This window comes from Micromys minutus (assembly GCF_963924665.1).
Source record: "Micromys minutus genome assembly, chromosome: 29".
Classification (NCBI taxonomy): Eukaryota; Metazoa; Chordata; class Mammalia; order Rodentia; family Muridae; genus Micromys; species Micromys minutus.
Window position 1 is genome coordinate 27,506,242 of NC_137964.1, and position 24,208 is coordinate 27,530,449.

The following is a 24,208-nucleotide window of genomic DNA, read 5'->3' on the forward strand; positions in this document are numbered from 1 at the left end:
GGATTTGAACTTTGAGCCCAGAACCTCACACACACCAGGCAACTGTTCTTCCACTGAGGCACATCCACGGCCCTCTTCGGTGTTCCTTCTGAGACAGGCTCTACCCAGCTAGCTGGCCTTGAACTTGTGGCCCTCATTCTCATTCTCCCAATGGAATGACAGGCCTGGCTGGGCTCCCAAAGTTTAACCCTTTGCCTAATGCAAATTGACAAAAGCTGAGGGGCTGAACCAAATGGGGGTGAGGAGCTAGGAAATGCTTTACCCTTCCCCCACAACTTCTCTGAGGCCTACAAGATTTAGACTCCAGATAGAAAGACTGAGGCCCAGAGAAGGTGAGTTACTTGCCCAGGGTCACATAGTTTAGCATCCCCAGGGACTCCCTCAAGACCTTCTCTACATAGCTAGAAACGGGTGATCTAGTCCCTGCAAAGAGCAGGCTTCATGGCCTCTGTAGCTGGGGGTGGGGAGGTGGAGGGGGGAGGGGGTGGAGGGGTAAAAGTGGGGAGAGAGTTTCTGTGCAACAGACACCAGGTGCGCTCCACCAGCAACTGTGGCTCCAAATGCTAGACTGGAGACAGGCATAGTGGACCTACACCCCTTCCCTGGGCAGCCAGGGTTCCCTCATCCCTCTCTTAGACTAAGGGCGAGGAATAAGGTCACCCAGGGAGGAAGGGCAGCCACAGAAGGCACTTCCAACACTGACAGTCCAGATGGGATGACAAAGCCACAGAGAGGGTGAACGGCCTGCCCAAGGTCACACAGCTTTTCTCTCTCAAACCAAAACTAGGCATCCTAAGTCAGGTCTCAAGGATAGAGATGAGGACTTGGTGTCTCCTGAGAGCTCTCTTGAGCTTGTTGTTATGTTTGAACTACGGCAGGGACATCCCGAGTTACCCTGGAGCCTCTAGGGACTGGGTCCATGGCTACCACACCTCTGAGGCCCTTTCTTAACAGGAGTAGGGCTAGGCTTGATGTCAGAGCAAGATGCACTGAGGAGAGGGTTATGTCAGGTCTAGCAAGCTGTCCACAGCTAAGCCATATCCCTGTGCCCCGTGTCCCTGTCACAGCCCACGGTACCTCCCCTGCACTTCTGTTCTTTGGGGCCTGTTGTGGGTTTGGAGGCCCCAATTCCATAGTCATGCTATTGGATGGTCATTGGTTTTGCCCAGGGCCTGGTCCTGGGTTGGGTGTTAGGGGTGGGGGGGAGTTGTCTTCAGAGAAAAAGACAAAATCAATCGATCTCAGATTTTATCAATTATTACCAAATCCATATCAGAGTTGAGGAGAGATAAAAGCCAGCCCATTGTGGAAATGACTTCTGAGCCCAGTTCTGACACCAAAGCCAACAGAAACGTGTATAAAAGCCCACCTGCTGGCAGTGTGATTGTGAGCAAGCCACTTAACCTCTCTGGGCCTCCATTTGCTGCAGCGTAAAATGGGAATAATCATTCCCCAGGACGGTTTCACTAGAAGCATAGGGAATACTCTTGTACGTCATTCTTATGGGCGTTTCGGTAGAAGGACCTAAGTGCCTTCTGAGGCCCAGGGCATTCCAAGCAGGCGATGTGGGCTCCTGTGGGCAGTCAGGCCTGGGGACAAAGGGAGGCCATAGCAAGCAGGGGGGAGGGTGAAAAGGTGATCCCTTGGGGCCCTTAAGACCTGGCAGACTTTGGCTGCCAGCTGCTGCCCTTTAACAGCTAAGCCCCAAGGGACTCAAAGCCAGTAGCATCATTAGTCTCAGACCCTGGAAGGCTGACCTAGGTGAGCCAAGGCAAGCAGGCTTTCTCTGCAGTGAGTAGGGCTCTCCTTAACCACACTCTGAAGCTGGGGGGGGAGGGGGGAGGTTGCCCGTCCAGGACATAGCCAGGGGCTGAGAAACAGCCTGGGGAGTGGGAGTAGGGGTGTATGTGACAAGGACCAGACCACTGTAGCACCTCCTCCCTAGGCTACCATGTGATACCTTGGATGGCCTTGAGGTCTATGAGGAGGGGTCCTGGGTCACAGTGCCTCCTGCCTCTCTCCCCTTCTCTCTTCTCCGGCAGCTATGGAGTCTGTCTTAGATGTGAGGGGGTACTGAGAGCCGGGATGGGGGTACTGCTCTTATGGAGAGAGCAGAGAGGTGATCAGGAGCCAGTGGGGAGCAAAGGGAGAGGGAGGGGGAAGGGAGGGTAGAGTGAGGGGAGGGGAGGCTCTCATGGAGATGGGAGGGAGGAGGAGAAAGAGGAATCATAGTGGGAAGTGGGAGTTTGGGGAGCAGTATTATGCCCAGATTCCTCTTTATGCAGGGACCCTGGGGCCCTCCCCCATTTTCCCCTGAACCTCCTGCCTCCAACCTAGCCACTGACAGATACAACAGAGTCACAGCCAGCACTGGCCAGCCCTCAGCACAACCTTGCCTCCCGGATACTCACTCACCATCAGCTCACTCAGCCTAGGACAGCAGCCAAGGACATGAGAGAGCCCAGACCCAACTTTGGAATCCTGTGGTTGAGGACAAGGCCCCCTGTCTGGCCCAGGAATTCACTGGGCACAGCGAGAAGCTGTGACTTTTAAGAAGACCCACACGGTCCCCAAGCCTCCGTCCCATCTGTAATATGGTCCCCAGCAGCAGTAGTTTGTTCAGGCTGCCCAGCCTTAAGTCATTTTACAGGGGCTGGGGATATAGCCCAGTTAGTGATGTTCCCTGATGTGCATGAGGTCCTGGGTTCAATTCCCCAACCCTCCATAAGCCGGGAGTGGTAGTACACATCTGTAATCCCAGCACTGGGGGAGGCAGAAGGGTTAGAAAGTCAAGGCTATCCTCTGCTACATAAAGAGCTTGAGGCCAGCCTGGGCAACGTGAAGCCCTATCTCAAAGGAAAAAAGAAACCAATATGAATTTAACGAGCACCTACTGTGTGCAAGTATTAGGAATGTCACAATCAACAGGGCAGACACAGAAAGCTCGCCTGTGGTATTCAGTCCTGGTGGGGCGAGGAGGTACCACAGAAGTCAGGACATGGGGGTTGTCGCTGACCTTGGGTCTGCACAGCTGCTGGACTGGGGCTGTGTCTCCTTCAGATCCAGCATGGCTGTGCCCTTGTTCTGCCTCTGGTGGCAGAGGCTCTCTGGGCCCCTCCCACATTCTCTCTGGACCTGGTCCAGGCTGCCACCTCCACCTGCCCAGACAGCAGTCACTGGGGTGCGTGAGGGAGCCTGGCAGGCAGCCCCATAGCTCGGCACCCTGAGCCGTAGAACAAAGGACCTAGCCATCAGAGGCGGCTGCCAAGACAGCCAACACAATTCTTCCACAGTGACAGCGCCACAGCCCCTGTGAGTCTCTGTCCCTCTCTCTTGGGCTCCGGTGGGGCCACCAAGGGTAGCAGGGCTGGGGGGGCGGGGAGGATGGCCACGTGGAGGCAGGGGAATGGAGGATCATTCCTGTCGAGGTGTGAATAGCTAGGTCCTGTGGGAGAGGCAGCCTGAGTTCAAACTCGGCCTCAGACAAGTCTCTCTGTCTGGGACTCAGTTTCCCCATCTGTGCAGAGACTGCAAATTCAGTTGCCTAACTGGGTAACAGCGCAGGCAAAGGCTGGAGACGCACAGGTCTAAGAGTGTCCATCCCATGACACATGGTAGTTGCTTAATAGCTGCTTGAAGGCACGGAGCCAGTATTACATCTGTGATCCCAGCACTCTGGAGGCTGTAGCAGAATTACCAGTTTGATACCAGCCTGGGCAACAAAGTGAAACCCAGTCTCCAAACAGCAGAAACAATAACGACAAAACAAAAGGAAAAATACTTGAAGCGGTGAACAGGGTGGCCCTGACCCAGCTCTGACCACCTGTTGCTAAGGAAACCAAACCTTGTAACCATGGTCTCTGGATATTTGAGGATCTGGAAAGCCAGGCGACCCTGTCCTTTATCCCCTCCCCGTTTTATTTTTTGAGACAAGGTCTATGTAGCCCTGGCTGTCCTGAAATTCACTCTGTAGACCAGACTGGCCTTTAACTCCCAGAGATTCACCTGTGACTCGGAAGTGCTGGGACCAAAGGCTTGAGCCACTAAGTCTGCCTACATTCCCAGTTTTTAAATGTTGCTCATGAGTTTTTTTCTCATCATAAGCAGTGGGTGAGCAGAGAAAGCTCACATTCATGCCAGTGAGAATGGCTCACTTAGTGCCATCCATATCCAAAAATTGCATCATTCATTCGTTGTATCATTCATTCACTGCACCATCCGTTCACTGAATCATTCATTCACCGCATCATTCGTTCGCTGCATCCTTGATTCACTCATCTTCAGCCATCATTTCCACAGTGTTGGCCTTGTGCTACTGACGATGCTGAGATGCAAAAGAGACTGAGAAAGCCTGTCCCAACCTTCTGGGAAAGGGGTGTGGCCAAACTGAAGGGGCCACAGACAGCCCACCACCTAGTGATGCAGCTTCTGGCGTTATAGAACGCAAGGTGTTAAGGGAGCCTGTGGGAAGAGTCCTTGGTTCTTTCCTTAGAGATGGTGGAGCCGATTCCAGAGTTAAGTCAAGAGAGTTAAACTCAGAGGGAAGGAAAGTAGGAGGTTGGAGGAACATTTTAGACAACAGGGGTTTGGCAGGTGGTAGCCCCCAAGAATACTGTTTTGTGTTCATTTCACAGGCCAAAAGGAACAGCTTGGGGGGTCTAAGGGAGAAGGATCCAGGGTTCCTCTGTCCCCTCCCTTCCCCCTTTCTACCCTCAGCTGCTGCTGAGTCAGGCCATCTGAATCTTGGTGTATGGGAATCAATGTCAGGGAGGCCCCAGGGCCATGAGGTGCACAAGGAACCCCCCACAAACACACACATACACACACACACACACACACACACACACAAACACACACACACTGCAGCCTTAGAGCATCAGTGGCCAAACAGATTGGAGGAAACCTTGAAGACAAGTCCTCCCGGCCCCACCACCAACAGCCCAACCCTAGGGACCTTGGGCAACCCCGTGCCCAAACCACTAATGGGCCAGTGCCAAGCCTGAGAGTCCCATGGGAGCAATTATAGAGAAACCGAATCTGCAGATTCATCGATCGCGGCCAGAGCAGGTGGCCCTTGACTCAGAGCCAGCTGTCTCCACCCCCAGTCAGCCAGTGCTAGGACTGGACGTCTGTGTCTTCCTGAGGAGCCTCAGTTTCCCCACTTTTCAGATGGGTCCCCTTGAGATGAGGATGTCAAAAGGCATTACTCAGCACAGTAATGCCGCAGGAGACAGCAGCAGCCCTGCAAACAGCCCGAGGTGCAAAGCAGCAAAATCCTCCTGGCTGGAGTCTCACTTCATCCTCAGCCACGTCTCTTACTTGCTAGGTGGCCTCTGTGCCTCAGTGTTCCCCGTGGGGACAGGGCCTTGAGAAGAAGCAGTCCCAGACAGTCTGGAGTCTAACGGATCAGGGAACGACCGTGACCTTGCGTGTGTCCCAGAACTGCCCGGCACCTGGGCATCCTCAGCTGTGTCCGGGGCAGCCAGCTCCATCTCAGTGTGGTTGAAGATACAGTGGAGGGACAAGTGAGTTCCTGACAGGGAATAAACTCACTGGCCGTGTCATTGGTTTCTGGGATAAAGATACCACAACATCCCTCCCGAAACCCGGCATCCAGGGATGTTCAGATTTGCTCACCTCACTCACTGCCCAACCCCCAGTCTGAGACCCGCAACTTGACAGGATGTCCATGACTGACTCCCACAGGCCCTCCTTCCCACCAGGTCTGGGTGCTGCTAACTGAGGTCATGCCCCTCAAGGAAGCCACCTCCAAAGAGAGAGGCCTCTACTGGGGACTGTTTAGTGCCAGGGAGGGCATGCAAAGGTTACCCCCATCTGCCACTGTGTTCTGAAGAGCTGGAGGTGAGACACCCTCCCCATACATGTTGCACCTTTAGGTGTGTGTGAGGTGTCTGTGTAAAAAAGCAAACTGAGGTAGTGAGCTCTCCGAGTTCAGGAAGCAAGCAATTCTCCCTACTTCCTTTTTCTGTGCTCAGCCCTCAACCCTCAGCCTTCCTTACCTCCTTCCCTCCCTGTCTCTAGACCCCGTTCCTCACATGTTAAAAGTCTGTATGGCCTGACCTGCAAGGGGGACGGATAGTAGGTGCTCAGCAAAGGGTGTATACAGCAACACAAACTGATGCTGTCTGGTGCTGCTGTGTCCCCCAACCCCTCACTGTCTGTCTCCACCCCAGCCTCCAGCCCTCCCTGACTCTGATGGCCTGCCCCTAGGCTCCCAGAGGATTAGGGATCTTGCTTCCTCTGGCAGGCTGTGAGCGAATGTGTGTCTGTCTCTGTCTCTTTGTCTCTACCTCTCTCTTATGTTCTCTGCCTTGTCTCTCTGTCTCATTCTGTCTCAGTCTGTCTCAGTCTCTGTGCCTCTCTCTCTCTCTGTGTCACCTATGCTCCCTCCCTTGTCTGGCTGACACCTCTGTGCCATCTCGGGGCCCGGCAGCCTCCAGCAGACACAAGCCCCCAGTCCCTCACCAGTTCAGGCCACTTGTCAATTGTCCATTCTTACGGGGGGCAGAGGAAGATGGCACACCCACAAAAGCTGACACATAACACCAGGGCAGTCTTCTGCATAGGTACTGACAGCCTTGGGGTCCCACTCTGGGTGGCCGGTCCTGGGCTGGAGGAGCACGAACAGTGACCGTCTCTCAGGTTCATGCATCGGGTGTCCAGTCTTTGGTTCCTTGTTCTGTTCACAAATCTAGGCCAAGGCCACCATGGAGGAGGCTGACACAGCTGCCTAGGAAATCTCAAGATCCGAATCCAAGCAGGCACTGGGAGCCAGCTGCCTCCCTTCCCTACACACCCATGGTTCATGGCCACCCTGGGCTGGAGGGGCAGATGGACAGACGGCAGCAGCCGCAGCAGTGCAGGGTCTGGTAGGGTGGGCGCAACCGCCCTAATTGCTCTTGCTCTCCAGGCTCCGATCTGTTCTCAAAAGGACTCCAGGGACACTGCCTTTAATAACTACCACTAAACAGGCAAGAAAATCCATGCCTGGTAAACAGAGCCCTGGGGAGGTGATGCCGGCTGGCCAGCTCCCAGAATCCTTTGCGGGAGAATAGCCAAGGCAATTTCCAGAGCCCTCTCCCAACGCCCTAGGTCCACCTCCCCGCTTTCCTGCCAAGTCCGGTCGCTCCCCTCCCCCGCAGCTCCAATGGGCCTGGTGTTCAGCTGCACATGTGGTCCTCCCAGGCAGGTTTTGGAAACACTCCCGGGCAGGTTTTGGAAACACTGTAGTCTTGATGTGGCCTTCTGTGACCCCAGAAGTTATCAGCCAGTTCAGGAGATGAAAGCAGAAATTATTCCAAGGCAGTGCAACGGCCAAGCATAGCAGCTTCTGCAACAGAACTAAGAAGGCCTTAGGGGCTGGGCCTTCAGGGAGCTCTGTAGGATGGCTAGGAGTTCACCATGTAGGGACACTGGAAGTGGGTCATGTGTGGGACAGCAACCATCACCACCAGCACTGGTCCCTTCTATACGCTAAGTCACCTGCTAAGCAGCTGTCATGTCTCCTTTTATTTTGTTCCCCAGAAGTTCCTTGGGGTAGGTGTTGACACCCCCATTTCACATATAAGACCACCGAGGCTGTATGAGGAGCCCGGGTTCCCACAGGCTCGGTAACCTACTGGCTGCTTACCAGAAGCATTCTGGAATTTTCACTCATTCTGACCCTGATCTCCCTCTGGCTGGGGGCCTGAGCAGCAGGTGGGGGTTCAAGGGAACATGGTTCCTCACCTTACCACAAAGCTGACCGCCCACAGTACTTAGGATCCCTTTCTCAACAGCCCCTTATTCTGCAAATGGGGAAACTGAGGCACTAAGTGGGGAACAGTCTAGCCAGCAGGAGCAAGGGGACGGGATATACAGGTATTGCTCCCAACACAGAGAAAAACCACAGAAAATCAATATGTAGTTCATTAAACCGAACGGGCACCAGGCCCTAGGGAGTCTTTCCGTGGTTGTGTCACCCTCTACCCCGCCTCCTCTTCTACCAACACCTACAGTTCTAAACCTAAGTTTCCCCAGCTCTCAGGGCCGGTGCTGTTGTAAGGGACAGCCCTGGATATTCTAGCAGGCAAGGCAGGCAGATGACAAGGTCTTCGCAACCTGTGTGGCAAAACACCCAGGGGCAGTCAGACAGAGTGTGTTGTCAGGAGAGGACCCTCCCAGCAAGACACCACGCTGGGTGTCCCCATCCGGCTGTAGGCACCAGGCACCCTGGAAACATCTCATGTTGTGAGGACCTACTGTGTGAGGCACTGTGACCAGACTGGAGATGAAGGGTTAGGCAGAGGGGCCCCTGTGGGCCTGAGCTAACAGGTCAGGGAAAAGAGCCCACCTTGACCAGGATGAGTAAGGACCAGGAAATGGGGACACAGCTAGGGAGGGACAGAACAGCTCATTCAGCATTCAGATGTGGGAAGGACTTTCCTAACCCATGACATCTGTACAAACCTGGATTGAAGAAGTCTGAACATGGCTAAGTCATAACTCAGGCAGAAGGAACAGCCGTGCAAAGGCCCCGAGGTAGCACGAGGTTAGAGATGGCTAGGGAGCGGCGGGGAGGCCAGGTCATCATGAGGACTTCAGCTCTTACAGGTCACTGGGAGCCACTGAGGACTCTCAACTTGTATGTGATGTGGACTGGGTAGGATGCCCAGTGGGGACGAGGGCATGAGTCTACTGCTGTGGGCCAAGCAAAGGAAGCAAAATGGCTCAGGCACAGTGGTTCAGAGGAGCAGGGGATTGGGTAACAGAGCTGTCAAAGAGGCAACTTGATGGGTCCGCCTGGTCACAGGAGGTAGGGTGGAGCCAATGGCAGCAAGTGTGGGAGGGGTCAAAGCGGAGGCAGGATCTTCCCCCACAGCCTCAGGAGCGCTGCCCATCTGGGCTGTTTCTCTGATGAGAATCCAAGGCTAACAAAGGAAGGCACCGGAATGTGCTTGTAGAACTGGATAGTCGCTACACCGGAGCTCTGAATGAGGGCCGTCTGCTCCAAATCCCGCTGGGGCCTCCTGAAGACTCTGCTAGAAAAGCTACCTTCAGGTCCTTTCAGTGACCTGCAGGACATGTTGGGCCAGGGGAGCTCCCTGCCACTGCCGAGATGAGGCCAGCCTATTACAAAAATACCTGGCAAAATCAATGTTTATTTTGACTCACAGTTCGAGGGTACAGTCTGTTGTGGCAGGAAGACACGGCAGCAGGTGCCCGGTCATGTGACATCCACAGTCAGGAAGCAGAGAGAGATAAATGCCATAGCTCGGCTCCCTTTCTCCTGTTTTCCTGCAATCCAGGACCCCAGCCCACAAGGATGCTGTCACTTACATCCAAGGTGCATCCCCCATCTCTACTAACCCAGTCCAGAAACTCCCTCCCAGACAGTCCGGCAGTTTGGCTCCGAGAAGATGGATACCAGGCCCTGCCCAGCTGATGATCAGTAACTGTTGTCGGGGCCACAGAGGCCTGGGAAGGCATGAGAGATTTCCCACAGCTTTGTAGGAGGCAGCAGCCAGCTTACAAGTCCAGGAGAGGAGTTTCCGGGCTGTAGCACCGGGGCTAGGTAGGCAGCCCAGAGGCAACTTTGAGGAGTCCGGTAGCCTTTGTGGTCAGTCACCGGGGTTAAGCTTCAGCCAGTGCTGAGCAAAGGCAAGGGAAGCCACAGCAGTGGCCAAACGCGGGGCAGACCAGGATACCACAGAGCTGTATGGGGTCTGGATGCGCTCAGCAGATACTCAACACCTGTTGACTGAGGGCTGGAACTCGAGCGAATGCACACACACACACACACACACACACACACACACACACACACACACACGGTGGTGGTGGGGGCGGGGTAAAAGTCAGTGGAGGGAAGGGGAAAGAGTGTGTGAATTAGGCATGGCTGAGTGAGTGAATGAATGAATGAATGTGTGGATGAATGAATGAATGAAGTGACAGATGCACAAAGCTGTAACTGAATGAATGGACCAACGGGAGACGTGTGGAATCCGGTGGACCCTGTGTGAATGAAGAAACCCACAAACGTTCCGGTTTCCGGGACTCCCTGAAGGAGCTCGGTGGGCAGATGGCCTTGTTCTCTGTCCACTACCAACCACCCCTGTGGTTCCCGGACCTTCGGGGGTGCCCCAGACTCGCTCTCCAGACCCACACCTCCCTCTTTTTCCTTCTTGGTTCTCTTTGTGGCCCCTTCGGGTACCTATTTCCCAGCATGCTGACTGGGCCTCCGTCTGCTTCTTTCTCAGCCCCCTTGTCTTTAATTTTAATCGCTTTTATTTATTAGGTTCTTGGGGGTCAGATCACAGCCTGAGGGAACCAGTGTTTTCCTTCCACCCTGTGGGTCTCTGGGATTAGAATCGTATTGTCAGGCTTGGTGGCAAGCACCTTTACCTGCTGAGCCGTATCAGCAGCCCCTGTCCCCATGTCTTGACACTTCCTATCTGGGCTGATCCCCTTCCTGGCTCTGAAGGTCCCCTTGGCCTGTACTGACACACCTCTCCCTCCTGAGCGTAGGTACCATGCGGCCAGTGCGACGCAACTTCTATGACCCGTCGTCGGCGCCGGGCAAGGGCATCGTGTGGGAGTGGGAGAACGACGGCGGGGCGTGGACGGCCTACGACATGGACATCTGCATCACCATCCAGAACGCGTACGAGAAGCAGCACCCGTGGCTCGACCTCTCATCGCTCGGCTTCTGCTACCTCATCTACTTCAACAGCATGTCCCAGATGAACCGCCAGACGCGCCGCCGCCGCCGCCTGCGCCGTCGCCTGGACCTGGCTTACCCGCTCACGGTCGGCTCCATTCCCAAGTCGCAGTCCTGGCCAGTGGGAGCCAGCTCGGGTCAGCCCTGCTCCTGTCAGCAGTGCCTGCTGGTCAACAGCACGCGCGCCGCCTCCAACGCCATCCTGGCCTCGCAGCGCCGCAAGGCGCCCATTGCCCCAGCCGCGCCTCCAGCGCCCCCGCCGCCCCCGCCGCCGCTGCCACCCGGAGGGCCTCCGGGTGCGCTCGTTGTGCGCCCCAGCGCCACCTTCGCCGGGGCCGCGCTCTGGGCCGCACCTGCCGCCGGCCCCACGGAGCCCGCGCCGCCTCCAGGAGTCCCCCCAAGGAGCCCTAGCGCCCCCAACGGAGCGCCCACCCCGGGCCAAAACAACCTCAGCCGGCCGGGACCACAGAGATCCACCAGCGTCAGCGCACGCGCCTCCATCCCACCTGGGTAAGATGCCCCTTACCTCCTCCGGAAGGGCACCCAGGACCACCCCAGTACGTTAGCAAGCTGGGCAGCAGGACCCAAGAGTCAGGAACCACATCATCCTATTTACAACCAGAGCTATCCCAGCTCACCTCCTGTCTAAGCTGGTTGGCAAACAAAGCTCCTGGGATCCTCCTGCCTGCCCCCTCCACCAGCGCTGGCACCCGGAGACCATGACTACCATACTCTTTACACTCATGCACACCCATGCACGCATGGGCACTCCTGAGGGACGACATTTACGCTTTCATCATTGCGTGACAAGCACTGACCACTGAGCCATTTCCTGAGCCACACATGTTTATTGTTTGCCAAATTTCTCAATGTCCCTTCCCCCCCCCCCCCCGTAGACGATTCTAGAAGCCATAAAAGAGAGATACCTCTGTCTATCACCCAGAAGAGCAGGGGTCCATCCCAAACCAACAAATCCAGAAATGGAAATTTTGTTTTGTTTTGTTTTTTTCATTTACTGGCGGGGCAGGGAATCAAACTCAGGATGTCAGGCTTAGTGACAAAGCCCTTTACCATCTGAGCCCTCTTTCCTTTCTGAAAGAGGAAGAAGCTTGGGAACATGGAGTCTCACCTGTTCTGGGCCACAGGCGACCTTGAGGATTGAAGCAATTTTCTCTAGAGAAACATTACCATCCCTCTGGGTTTTTTTGTTTATTTGTTTGTTTTGTTTTTGTTTTTTATTACATATAAGTACACTGTAGCTGTCTTCAGACACACCAGAAGAAAGCATCAGATCTCATTACAGATGGTTGTGAGCCACCATATGGTTGCTGGGATTTGAACCCAGGATCTGTGAAAGAGCAGTCAGTGTTCTTAACCACTGAACCATCTCTCCAGCCTCCACTTTGGGTTCTTAATGTCCTTTTCCAAACTGGGCTCCAGGGACTCAGGTGACCTGGTATGAAGGCCCAGCCAGAGGGAAGCAGTGTCCTATTTCAACCAGAATCGCCATTTTGGGGGGATCTTTTTCTGGTAGGACCTCACTAAAGACCGAGGACCAGAATCCAGTTTGCGAATCCCAAGGTTTAGTGCAACAGACAGAGGGCCGGGGCCCCAGTGAGTTGCCGTGAGACCCACCCTGGAAGGTGTGGGAGGTACATTAGCAGCCAGAACTCAGTGGAGAAAAGACCAGGGCTGGAGTTAGTGGTGGGTCCCCAAGAAGAAAGGAACACAGAAGCAACTGTTTGTGTTCTCAGTGGTGGGCATTGGGGGCTCCACCGTGGCTGTCTGGTAATAGGAGAGAGCAGACTGAGATGCAGCCGGACAGGAGAGGACAGAGAAGAAGGTTAAACAGGTTCTGTGAGCCCGGAGGGTAATGATTCCAGGACATACACATGAGGGCCTGAGTTTAGTTACCATAAAACTAAGCAGAGCAGTGTACCCCTGTAATACCAGTGCTGAGAGACTCCTGGGGCTCACTGGACAGCTGCTGGGCAGGTCCATCAGCCGGGGAAGTGCCAGGCTTGGGGAGTCGGGAGGAAACTGGTGAGCTCTGACTGCTCTTCCTGAGTTGAGCTCCAACACCCACATGGTGGCTCACAACCACCTGTAACTTAGGCTCCAGGAGATCTAATGCCGTCCTCGGACCTTTGAAGGCACTAACACACATGTGTACACACACACACACACACACACACATTCTCTGAAATTTGAGGTCATTTCAACATATACTTTAAAGTTGCACTTGACACAGGGTATGTGTGTGTGTGTGTGTCAGTCTGTCTGACTGTTGTCTGTGTGTGTGCACCAGACGGTGTCTGTGTAAGCCAGAAGAACTTTGTGAAAGTCACCTCCTGTGCCGATCCTAGGCATGGAACTTAGGTCATCGGGCTTGGCGGCAGGCGCTTTGACCCACCGAGCCGTGTCGTAGGCTGCGTTCTCTGCACACACATCATAGGTCAATGAGGACAGTGAGGAAGCCACTCCTTCAGGACACGCTGTAAATCAGTCGACTTTTCCTGCCTAGCCTGCATTCTCCACTCACGAGCCGTGAGTGTGAACTCGCAAAGCTGAGTTAGTCGGGGAGGACTGAGCTCTCACTACGCACACACAGGAGGCAGACACACAACAGTCAAGGGAATCAGTGGACAGAGTCCTGGGAGGAGGGGGGAGGTCTGTGGAGGTGGTTGGACAGGGGGTCATAGAGTCCAGAGGAAGTAGGTGGTCAGGACAGGCCACCACGAGGAGGAGCACATGGGAAGAGGCTCCTCTTAGAGAGTCCAGAGGACAGCGCTTTTCTAGCTAGGATGTTCCACACAGGAGGAAGGGCATCCCAGGTTGGGCATTGCAAGTACGTAGGAGTGGAGGCTGAACAAACCTAGAAGGTTCTCGAAACCACACACAGAAGTGAAACCTCCCTCGTGGAATGGGAGAGGGGTTATCTAGATTTGGGATTTGGAGCCAGACTGGGGACCCTCAAGGGGCTTGGAGTTGGTGTCACCAGCAGCTAGGAGCTATAGAGGGGTCTTTGAGCTAGAGAGGGCCTCAGGGACAAGAAAGCCATCTCCTGGGGGTGTTAATCATTAGACACATCCTGCTCTGTCCTGCCTGAGTAGCTGTACCGGGCCCCCTTCTCCTGCCTGACAAGTGTGGAGACTCCTCCCCACCCTCCCTCTCCATGGATCCCCAAGGAATATTCCCCTGGCTCAGCACGGGGTACGGGTGGGCCCCAGGGGAGTGGATGGGAGGGTGGGACAACCGACCCTTGGTCCTGTCATGTTGTGAACTGGACTAAGACATGTGGGTGTCTCCATGGACCGGGGCAGCTCCCCCACCCCCGCCTATCCCAGGCTGTTTTCTGAGATGCCTCACACACCTTCCTGTCCTGTCCCTAGTTCTGCAGCTGAATCTTTTCCTTCACCCACTGACCCACATTTCTGAAACGCAGAAACCCAAGGTCGAGGAGGGGGGTGGGGCTGGCTTCCTTCAAGGTCCTACCCCTCAGAATCAGGGTGTCCCCTCCCTTGTCCCCACATTGCCTTCTCTCTGGGTGGTCCTGAGTGCAAACTGGCTGGGCTCACCCTGGCGCTGTGTCTCCTTGTTAAATGGCTCCAACCATCCTCATCTTGTCTGGGATTCTGCACTTAGGTCCTTGGGTCTCTGTGTCTCCCGCCATAGCTCTTCATGACCCGCCCCCATGGATGGATTTTTTTCTTTCACCTCTTCCCTTTTTCTCCCCCCCCCATCCCAGCTGAATGAGCTTCAGAAGTACTTTTACCTTTCCAGCCTCAGTTTCTCCACCCGTCAGACAGAGTTCCACCTGACACCTGTCCAGGGCACACAGGTCCATGACATCACACAGGATGTGATTATTGTACAGAAGGACAAGGGACTCCTTGGTCCGTGATGTAGTTCACTGAAGGGGGAAATAGGAGAGAGGCCCAGAGAAGGGGATCAACCTGCCCAGAGTCACACAGCCAGTGGGGACAGGTCAGGAGTTTTTCCATTGTCCCTATGCTGGGACCAGGAGCCAGCTGGCAGGGTGGGCCTGGGGGGACACACAGGATGGGAAGATCTGTCCTGTCTCACGGGAGGTCAACATCCATTACTGTACAAAACAGCTGCTGGGTGGAGGAAGAGTCAGACTTTCCACCCCACATGGGGGGACAGCTGCGACCTGTTTCTGTTTACGGAGCATGCGCCATGTCCCCAGTCCCATCTCACGGCCCTGTCAGGATTGCCAGTCTCCATCACAGAAACCCACAACACTGGCCTCCAGCATTCCCATTTCTCAGAGGGCAAAACCAAGGCCCCAAAAGACCAATGGCACTCACTCGTCAAACACTATGAACCTAAGTTGCCCGAGGTGTATGTATGGTGCCTCATTTCCCCCATGTGTTGTTCATGCCGTCCCAGGCTGTGGCCCCCATGGAGTAGCAGAGCCCAAGTGAGAAGAGGAAGCAACATAGGCGGAGTCGGGGTTCGGCTTTGACTTTCTCTGTTGCTGTGTGACCTAGCTATACCCATTGCCCTCTCTGGTTTTTTGGTTTTGCAACTTGTAAGAATAGGACTGATGACGCAGACCACTGTCTAGCATGTGTTTTTCTCGGGCCTGTGTCTTTCCCAGGGCACAGTATGCTCTCCCAGCCCTGTTAGCCTGTGCAACACTGCCAACTGAAAATAGGTGCCAAGCAGACACTGTTTGGACACCAGAACCCCTGGGTCTTGGCAGTTCTTTTCCCAATTGCAAGCCCTCAGTAATTCTATACTCCCCTCCCACCATCTCCTCCACACACCCCACCCCCGAGCCTATGACTGGTTTTATTTCCCTGGCTTCTCCTCGCTCCTTTCTTCTCTGTTCCTTGTGAATTCTTTGCCTGCATGAGGGTTCTCTCCGGACATCTCTTCCAGACTTCTGTCTGTCTGTCAACTTCCCGAGTGTTAAAGAACTGCTGTGTGGCAGGCCTCGTGGAGAATGCTGGGACACAGCAGTGGGTCTCTGGCCTCCAAGAATCTACAGCCTAATCAAGGCAAACAGCACATGAAAGCAATAGATCCTAGAATGTGCTAGAAGGTAGCTAGTGCTGGGGAGGAACCACAGTTATGGCCCTTCTTAAAATTAATGCAATATGTCGGTTAGGTGGTGGTGGCACACGCCTTTAATCCCAGGACTGGGGATGCAGAGGCAGGTTGATCTCTGAGTTTAAGGTCAGCCTGGTCTACAGAGGCCACACAAAGAAACCCTGTCTTAAAAAAAAAAAAGACAGAAAATCAATAAAATAAAATGTCATTGGTATTGCCATGGTGGCATACACCTTAATCTAAAACCTCTAGAAGTTGAAGCAAGAGGACTGTTGGGGATTTGAGGCCATCTTGGGTCACATAGTGACCCTCTATCTCAAACACAAGGAGCCAACTAGATGGCTCAGCAGGTAAAGGTGTTCAGTGCCAAGCCTGATAACCTAAGTTCAATGCTTGGGAGCCACATGATAGGAGAAAACCAATCCCCAGAAGTTGAGCCTGACCTCCACATGCACACAGCTGTGGCACACTAAATGGAGCTGGGCATAAAAAGCTAGGCATGGTAGAGCAAACGTATAATCCTAGCACTTGGGAAGCTGAGGTAGACCGTGAATTTAAGGCTAGCCTGGCTTATTGAGACTCTTTGGGAGCAGTATGTCTGGAAGGGAGGCAGGAACAAACAGGAAAAGACTGTGCAAGGCTCTGAGGCAGGAGCTGGCCTGGTGTATTGAGGTAGAACATGGCTTGCTTTAACTGTTGAGATGAATCTTCAGTTGTGTGGAGATGTGCCTGTGCCTGGCTATATACTGGGGGAGAGGTGATTTAAATTATACATACATATATAATGTATGTATGTATATATGAGATAGTCTCATGTAGCCTGGGCTGGCTTTGAACTCGCTACATAGATAGCTGAGGATAACCTTGAACTGCTGGTCCTTGGGTCTCCTGCCCTCTTTAATGCTGGATTTACAGGTATGTGTCCCCATGCCAGGTTTATATGGTGTTAGAGAATCAAACCCAGGACTTAATGCATGCTAGGCAAGCATTCTACCCACTTAGCCACATCCCCAACCCTTGTTTATTTCTTGTGATTTTGTATCTGCTGAATGGTAACATGTTTTCTCTCTCTAGTTCTTTTCATTTAAATGGCTCTTTAAAAAAAAAAAAAAAAAGTTCCCAAGTCTTGCAGTAGCCTGAACATGGGAAGGGAGGAGCCTGGCTTCCCACCCATCCCCCCTTTCCTGACCAGGGTAGCTACGAGGAGGCAGGGTCACACCCTCACCACAAGGTCAAACCCAAAACCTCCCAACCGGCCCCCACCTGAAGCACTTCCTGCCCTCTCCCTGGGAAGCTGAGCCACATGCTCCTGTTTGCACCCCGTGCTCCCCACAGGGGCGTGGGAACAGCAACCCAGCCTGCCCTCCCCTACCTGTGCTCCATCAGAGCTGTGGGGAGGGCCAACCGTGACGTGAGATAGAACACACACAAGCAAAAAATAAATCAATCTTTAAGAGAACTGAGTCCCAGGATCCTAGAAAAAAACCAAACCCCAAATGCAAGCCAGGGGTTTAAGTTGTGGGGTGTACACTCTGGGAGGTAGACGGGGGCCGTCATCTGAGAAGGGGAAACTGAGGCCTGCAGATGGCCAAAGCTGTCTAGTGAGGGTAAGACAACATGAATATGAGGCCCTGGATCACTGATGGTGGTGGATCCCTGAGCTCTGTCTCGGTCTCCGTGCCTTGCCTTGTCTCCACAGGAGGGGTGTGCAGGGGGTGTCCTTGGGTGACCGTGAGGATAGAAGGCAGCCACAAGGTGGAATGGGACAAAACATCAGCATCTGGGAAGTGTGAGGGGACTTCCTTCTCCCCAATAAGACAGTTTCACTTCTCTCTCCTCTCCACCTGAAATGAGGCCAGAGCTTTGGGGGGGGGGGTTTCTCCTGGGGGCTGCGGGGTACATGTTAGGCATCCTCAGAAGGTCTAAGGCTTGTGAGGGACATGAAAGTCATTATTAGATAGTGTGGCAAGCCTGGGCCTCCTGGGAGATGAAGAGATAGAGACTCGAGAAACCTATAGAAGGCATTAATGGGGCTCTTGCTCCCAAAGATTGTGGTTCGATCCGATGGATAGCCAATGACCTGTCCTGAGGTCACTTATACAACTCCCGAGCTAGCTCTGTGGTCCAAATCTGTGGCTTTATCTAACCCTATAGGTCACAGATCCACAACATCACCAACCCTGGCCAACCTGGTCGGGTCAGCCCAGAGTTGGAACCAGAAATTCCTGGTCCCATTGCCAAGAGCAGCATGGGCCAGCTGGGTAGCCAAAATGAAGTCACTTCCTCTCTTTGGGCTTCATCATTCTGCCAGGCACAGGGTCCATGACAGACTGTGTCAAAGATGTGTATCCCTACCCTAGAAATATGGACTTCCTGGAGTATGATATCGAGGTTGATTCTCAAATTACATCTTAGGTATGTGGGTGGGAGTGCTGGGATTGATTGGTAATGTCTGCCATGAGTGCAAATTTGGTAGCAGTGGTACACCTGTTATTTATTTGACGTCTGTTCTGATATTATTTGGGAGCTTGGGGTTAACATCTGGAATTGGAGCCCTTGTTTTTAAGTGTAATCAAGAGACCCCAGAGCTAGTGAGCTACTTTCTTATCTGGTCTATACTGGGAACCTGTTTTGCTATCCTCAGTCCTGGGGTCACAGGGTTGGGTGGTTTCCAGAGCCAGAAATCTGGCAGATGAGATAAGAGTAGAATCACATGACCAGAAAACAAGATGGAAAATGCCCGGATCCTCAATGAGAGATGAATTCTGTCCCTCGTGGATAAAAAGGATCAAGAGACGTTGAGCCTGTGCTCAAAGGACAGATGTGGAAGCTGATGTGGAAACTGTGGTTGAGATGCTAAGACCCCCCCAAAAGACAGGGAACAGTGTGGGGAATGGCAAGTGGAAGAATCTCCCCACATTCTGCCTATATGCAGTGCCCTCCAGCCAGAACAGGCACAGGTACTGTCTCTGCTCTCCTGGGCCCCCTTCTTTCTCAAGATGGAGATAGAGATGAGTTCCCCCTCCCCTCAACTGGAGCATCTTGCCTTAGCCTCTGAGCTAAGGAAGAGAACCTGGTTTCTGTTCAGGCTTTCTGAAGCCTTGCTGTGGTCTCTGCCCTGAGAGGGATTAGCAGCATCTCTGGGGACTGCTTCCTTCTGGAACTCTGGGGGTATAGGAGGCTGTGTTCTCCAGGAGGTCCCCTGAGCACCTCATTTCAGCAGGAATGCAGCCTAAAAGCTGAGCACCTGCTTCCTGGCTTCCTTAAGACCCAGGTCAGAGTAGAGGTGGGGGGGTTGTATGCTCAGAGCAATGTAGCACCCACCCCGCTGCCACTGTTTGCTCCTGCTGCAGGTGTGTGGGGCATCTGCTCCACTCTCCTCTCTGTCCCATGTCATCCGAAGGACCTAGTTGGGGATAGAGTGGGGAAGGCACAGAAGTGTACAGGCAGAAGAGAGACTGGGTTGCCACCTTAAAAAAAAAAAAAAAAAAAAAAAAAAAAAAAACACTGAGTGTGAAGGAGACTGAGAGGTAGGAGGGGAGGCCAGAGAAGGGCAGGATGGCACAGGGTCTGGCTGTGCATGAAGACTCTCTGACATCCATACTGATGCCAAGAAAGCAGTAAGGTTAGGAGGAGCAGGCTGTTTAGGAAAGCAGTGTTGAACCTGAGAGCTCTGTGAGGGAAGCTGCCAGTTAAGCATCTTGGGAAGAGCTGCCAGGGGGAGAAGAACTGGCTGGTGCAAAGGCCCTGGGGTAGGTACTTATGGTAGGTAGGTAGCCCTGGTACTTAGGAGGAGAGCACAGCTGGTGTGTCTCGTGAGAGAGCACATACACAGGAAGTGGGGTTCAGAGAACAGCGGAGACCCGATCAGATGGCCAGCCTCAACAGGATGAGGAATTGAGGACACACAGCAGCTGACCACAGCTGGGAACAGTCTTTAGGCTGAGACCTGCCCCCCTTTCTGGAGGCTCTAGGTGACAGTGCTTGTCCAGGGAGATCTTCTCAATGCCTGAGAGGAAGCAGTGTCTTCCCACATCAAAAGGGCCACCCCCCAAGGCTCCCACGCCTGGTGGCATGGGAACTGTGCTACAGAAGGTTCTCGCAGGCAGCTTGCAGACTGCAAGAGGGTGTGTGACACCTCGGGACTGTCCCCTAGGACACAGAAACACTGCACCATCAGGCCCCATCACAACCCTCCTCCTAGTAGCCAAACTAATTTTTATACCTTTGGCCTCTTTGGAGGGGGAAAAAAGGAGTTTTTGAAGCTTTTCTTGACATATAAGTGTGGCCAAGATCTCAAGAATCCTTTTTCTGGGGTTCCCCTGCCCATCTCCCAGGCACAGACTCAGAAAGATAGGGAATCGTTTGAACCAGATTTTGGACGCCATGGCTCTAAGGTAGCACCATGAACATCCTGATTGATAGAGGCCGACTGGAGAGCTGTGTTATGGATTCTTTGGACTTTGGAGAGCTGGGATGGATTAGTCATGCCTGCCACTGGTAGGAGACAAGTAGGTAGACACATGTGTGCTAAATGTTTTCCTCCCTGCCCATATTGCACACTGTCCTGACTAAGAAAAGGGGAGTTCTCATGAGGCACTGAGGAAAGGGAAGTGGGGAGACAGAGATGAGGTCAGGGATGTCCGCGCAGTTATCGTGGACAGGTGGGAGGGAAGACTGGGAACTGTGACCCTCTCGCTGCTGCCTATAAGGATAAACAGTAATAGAGTGGTGCAGTCCTCCAGGAAGAGCTTGGAAGGTTGTGATAGAGCCCAAGGCAGGTCTCGTGGCTGCCCATTGAGAATCCCACCACATTGCAGAAGAAGAAGCTCTTGAATTCTCACAAGACTCCTCATTCAAGGTAGGGAAACTGAGGCTCAGTGTCTTCATTCCACGTCCACTGACCATAGACCCCAGGACTCAGAGAACCCATTCCTCTTTCCCCTTCTTTCCTCCCCTTTCCCTTTTCCCACAGGAGTAATGCTTAGTGACTCTTGGTTGTCCCAGACACTCCTCCAAAGATGGGCTTAGGTGGTGATGATATTGATGGTGATGGTGGTGATGATGGTGGTAGTGGTGACAATGGTGATGGTGATGATGGTGATGACAATGATGGAGGTGACTTTAAATGATGGTGGTGGCTGTGGCGATCTTAGGATCTTAGTAGTAGCAACAGCAGTGATGATGATGCTTTCAGAGCCTCCCTTAGCTACCAGGATTTGTGTTCCTCTCCACAAACAAAAAGCAGGCATCACACCACGCCCATCCCACACAGAGAGAAATTGGTTCATAAAGGCCGATGGGATGCGTCATGTGTCACCAGCTACTTAGTGTCTGAACTAAGAAACAAAAGCAACTGTGGTTGACCCCAAAAGGTCAAGAATACCTTTTTCCCCCAGGGGCTCTTCATCTGAAGAGGGGACCTGGTATTGGACTTATGAGAGCCTCTGTGTGCTTGAATGAGTTGAGACTCATGGAAGGGCAGCGTAGTATTTTCCTAGCTTGTACATTCTTGGATTCTTCCCAGAGTGTTCTGCGGGAGTCGGCACTCTATAGAACAAACCTTAAGGGAACTAACTCACAGATAGTTGGGTTCCAGACCAGAAGAGGGGAGGAAACTGAGGCCCAAACGTTCTCTGGTGGAAGGAGGCAAACTAGAGTCAGGCCCGGATATGGTACTCATTTTGTAGAGTGCTTGCCTTGGTGTGAAGCCCTAGGTTCGATCCCCTGCACCCTTTACTACTGAGTATGGGCAGAACATACTTGCAAAGCTCAGCACACGGGAGGCGAAGGCAGGAGGATTAGGCAAGAGGAAGAGGATTGGCTAGAGCGCAAGTTCGAAGCCAGCCTGGGCTACATGAGAACATCTCTAAATATCAAAAGTCAGAAGTAGGCCTAAGGGTGTTTCCAAAAGAGTCCACAATCTGTACCCATCGCTGATCTGCGCTCAAGATGGGAGTTTCCTGAAGGTTCATCCACATGGTGGAGAGGCAGAGGAGTTGGGGTGTGTCAGGAGGGGCCCTGAGGTAAAAGTGGGGTACTGGGGCCAATCCAGCTGGAGCCTCTTCTGATCCCCACAGGGTTCCGGCGCTCCCCGTGAAGAACTTGAATGGCACTGGCCCTGTCCACCCAGCACTGGCAGGTAAGACCCAATCCATGAGGCCCCACCCATGGCAGGTAAGAAGCAGCCTATGAACTCCGCCCCTTTGATGGGCAGGCCCTTCCCCTTGGGTTTGCTTGGCTTTCGCCTGGAGTAGTTTTCTTGGGCAGGCAGGGTCAGCGTCTGGAGAAACACCCTGCCCCTTTACCCTCTATGGCATCCCCCTGCCCCATCAACCCAACGAAGAGGGGAAGGCGTGGCTTGTCATGACTCCACCCCCTCCTCACTATACCCAGGAATGACGGGGATCCTGCTGTGTGCAGCGGGGCTGCCAGTGTGCCTGACACGGGCGCCCAAACCCATCCTGCACCCGCCGCCCGTAAGCAAGAGCGACGTGAAACCTGTGCCCGGAGTGCCCGGCGTGTGCCGCAAGACCAAGAAAAAACACCTCAAGAAAAGTAGGTCCCGTGAGATTCCCCAAACACAACTGCAGTGCTCTTAGGACCCAGCATGCACCTGCCTCTGCTTGCCTTCACACCCTCCTTCCTGCCGCTCCCCCACCTGCTCCCCAGCACTTGACCACGCCTCCTGAGACACTGGCCCACCATCTCTCTGCAGGCAAGAATCCCGAGGATGTGGTTCGGAGGTACATGCAGAAGGTGAAAAACCCACCTGATGAGGTGAGCCCGCTAGGTGGGGCCTCAGCACCCAGGCGCAGTCCTGTCCTGGGGGAAAGGGAGAAGCTTAAAGTTAAGAGCGGCACACCTGTCCATCGTTGTGATGGATGGTTTTATGCCAAGCTTTTTATTCCGGCTTCTGCTTCTGGTGGTTAAGCATTTAACCCTTGCTCAGGGGCTAATCAGGCAAGGGAGTTAGCTGCAAGGTTTTCTATCCCCTCCTCAAACTTTGTGCCCCTCTATGGCCCTCCCCCCATCTCCCTGGCCCTCCAGGACTGTACCATCTGCATGGAGCGGCTGGTCACAGCATCCGGCTATGAGGGCGTGCTCCGGAACAAGAGTGTGCGGCCCGAGCTTGTGGGCCGCCTGGGCCGCTGCGGTCACATGTACCATCTACTCTGCCTGGTGGCCATGTACTCCAATGGCAACAAGGTGGGCCACAAGGTGGGCTGCCGTGCAGTGGGTGGGGGCCGTGCTGTGAGGTGGGAAGTGGGTGGGGGGCCCTGGTGGGACCCCGGGGGACCTCACAGCAACACGCCTTTCTCAGGATGGCAGCCTGCAGTGCCCCACCTGCAAAGCCATCTACGGGGAGAAGACAGGGACTCAGCCTCCGGGGAAGATGGAGTTTCACCTCATCCCGCACTCGCTGCCTGGTTTTGCAGACACCCAGACGATCCGCATTGTCTATGACATCCCAACGGGCATCCAGGTGAGCCCCACAGGTCACAGCCCCAACTCTCTGCCCCTCCCCCCACCCTGCGGCGACTCCCCGTCTGAAACTCCTGCCGTCCCTTCAGGGCCCTGAGCATCCCAACCCAGGCAAGAAGTTCACCGCCAGAGGCTTCCCCCGCCACTGCTACCTACCCAACAATGAGAAGGGCCGGAAGGTGAGTGCCCATCTAGTCTCTATAATAACTAATGGCCGAGCTCCCAGCCACCATCTTTTAGGCCTGCACCCCTTGTCCCCATCCCTAGCCCCATTCCTTAAGAACGGCACACTAAACAGTAGGCCCTGAATCAGCTTCCTCTCCTCTCATTCACTAGCTAAGCAAAAGTTCAGAGAGGTCAAGGAACTTAATGCACAGTCACACAGCGACCAAGTGGCAAAGCCAGGATTTGAACCCAAGCATCCCTTCAAACCCTTCATCTGTACTTAGGTCACCTGCTTTTACTTACCGTTTAATCAAGAAGCCAGCACCTTAGATCTTCCTGTGAAATCTCCAGATCTTTAAGCATGGGGACTAATTCACAAAGTGACTATTCAGTACAAAGAGTGGGGTCTAAGCCCTGCCTGTACTGGTGACAAGCCGGGAAAGAAACACAAATTTCTGTAGTGGATGGTAGTGGAGCAGGCTAAGGCTCAGACTGTCCTTTCTATTCACCACTACCCAACCCCATCCACTCTAGGTGCTGAGATTGCTCATCACCGCCTGGGAACGCAGACTCATCTTCACTATCGGAACATCCAACACCACGGGCGAGTCGGACACCGTGGTGTGGAACGAGATTCACCACAAGACGGAGTTTGGTTCCAACCTCACTGGTCACGGCTACCCCGACGCCAGCTACCTAGACAACGTGCTGGCTGAGCTCACCGCCCAGGGTGTTTCTGAGGCCATGGCCAAGGCCTGA

The 24,208-nt window shown here is 53.8% G+C and overlaps 1 protein-coding gene across 2 annotated transcripts in view; it reads left to right on the plus strand.

Moving 5' to 3' along the window:
• Positions 1-24,208, plus strand: part of DTX1 (deltex E3 ubiquitin ligase 1) — a gene marked incomplete at its 3' end in the record, with an annotated part of 28,114 nt that extends 3,906 nt beyond the window's left edge. Inside the window, exons 2-9 of one of the 2 annotated variants that reach the window (XM_080940459.1) lie at positions 10,528-11,230; positions 21,880-21,941; positions 22,196-22,357; positions 22,518-22,579; positions 22,850-23,020; positions 23,124-23,285; positions 23,374-23,463; positions 23,984-24,208. In XM_080940459.1, the coding sequence (XP_080796585.1) occupies positions 10,528-11,230; positions 21,880-21,941; positions 22,196-22,357; positions 22,518-22,579; positions 22,850-23,020; positions 23,124-23,285; positions 23,374-23,463; positions 23,984-24,208 (1,637 nt within the window). The remainder of the gene's footprint in view (positions 1-10,527; positions 11,231-21,879; positions 21,942-22,195; positions 22,358-22,517; positions 22,580-22,849; positions 23,021-23,123; positions 23,286-23,373; positions 23,464-23,983) is intronic. The other variant, XM_080940460.1, reaches the window with a different exon arrangement.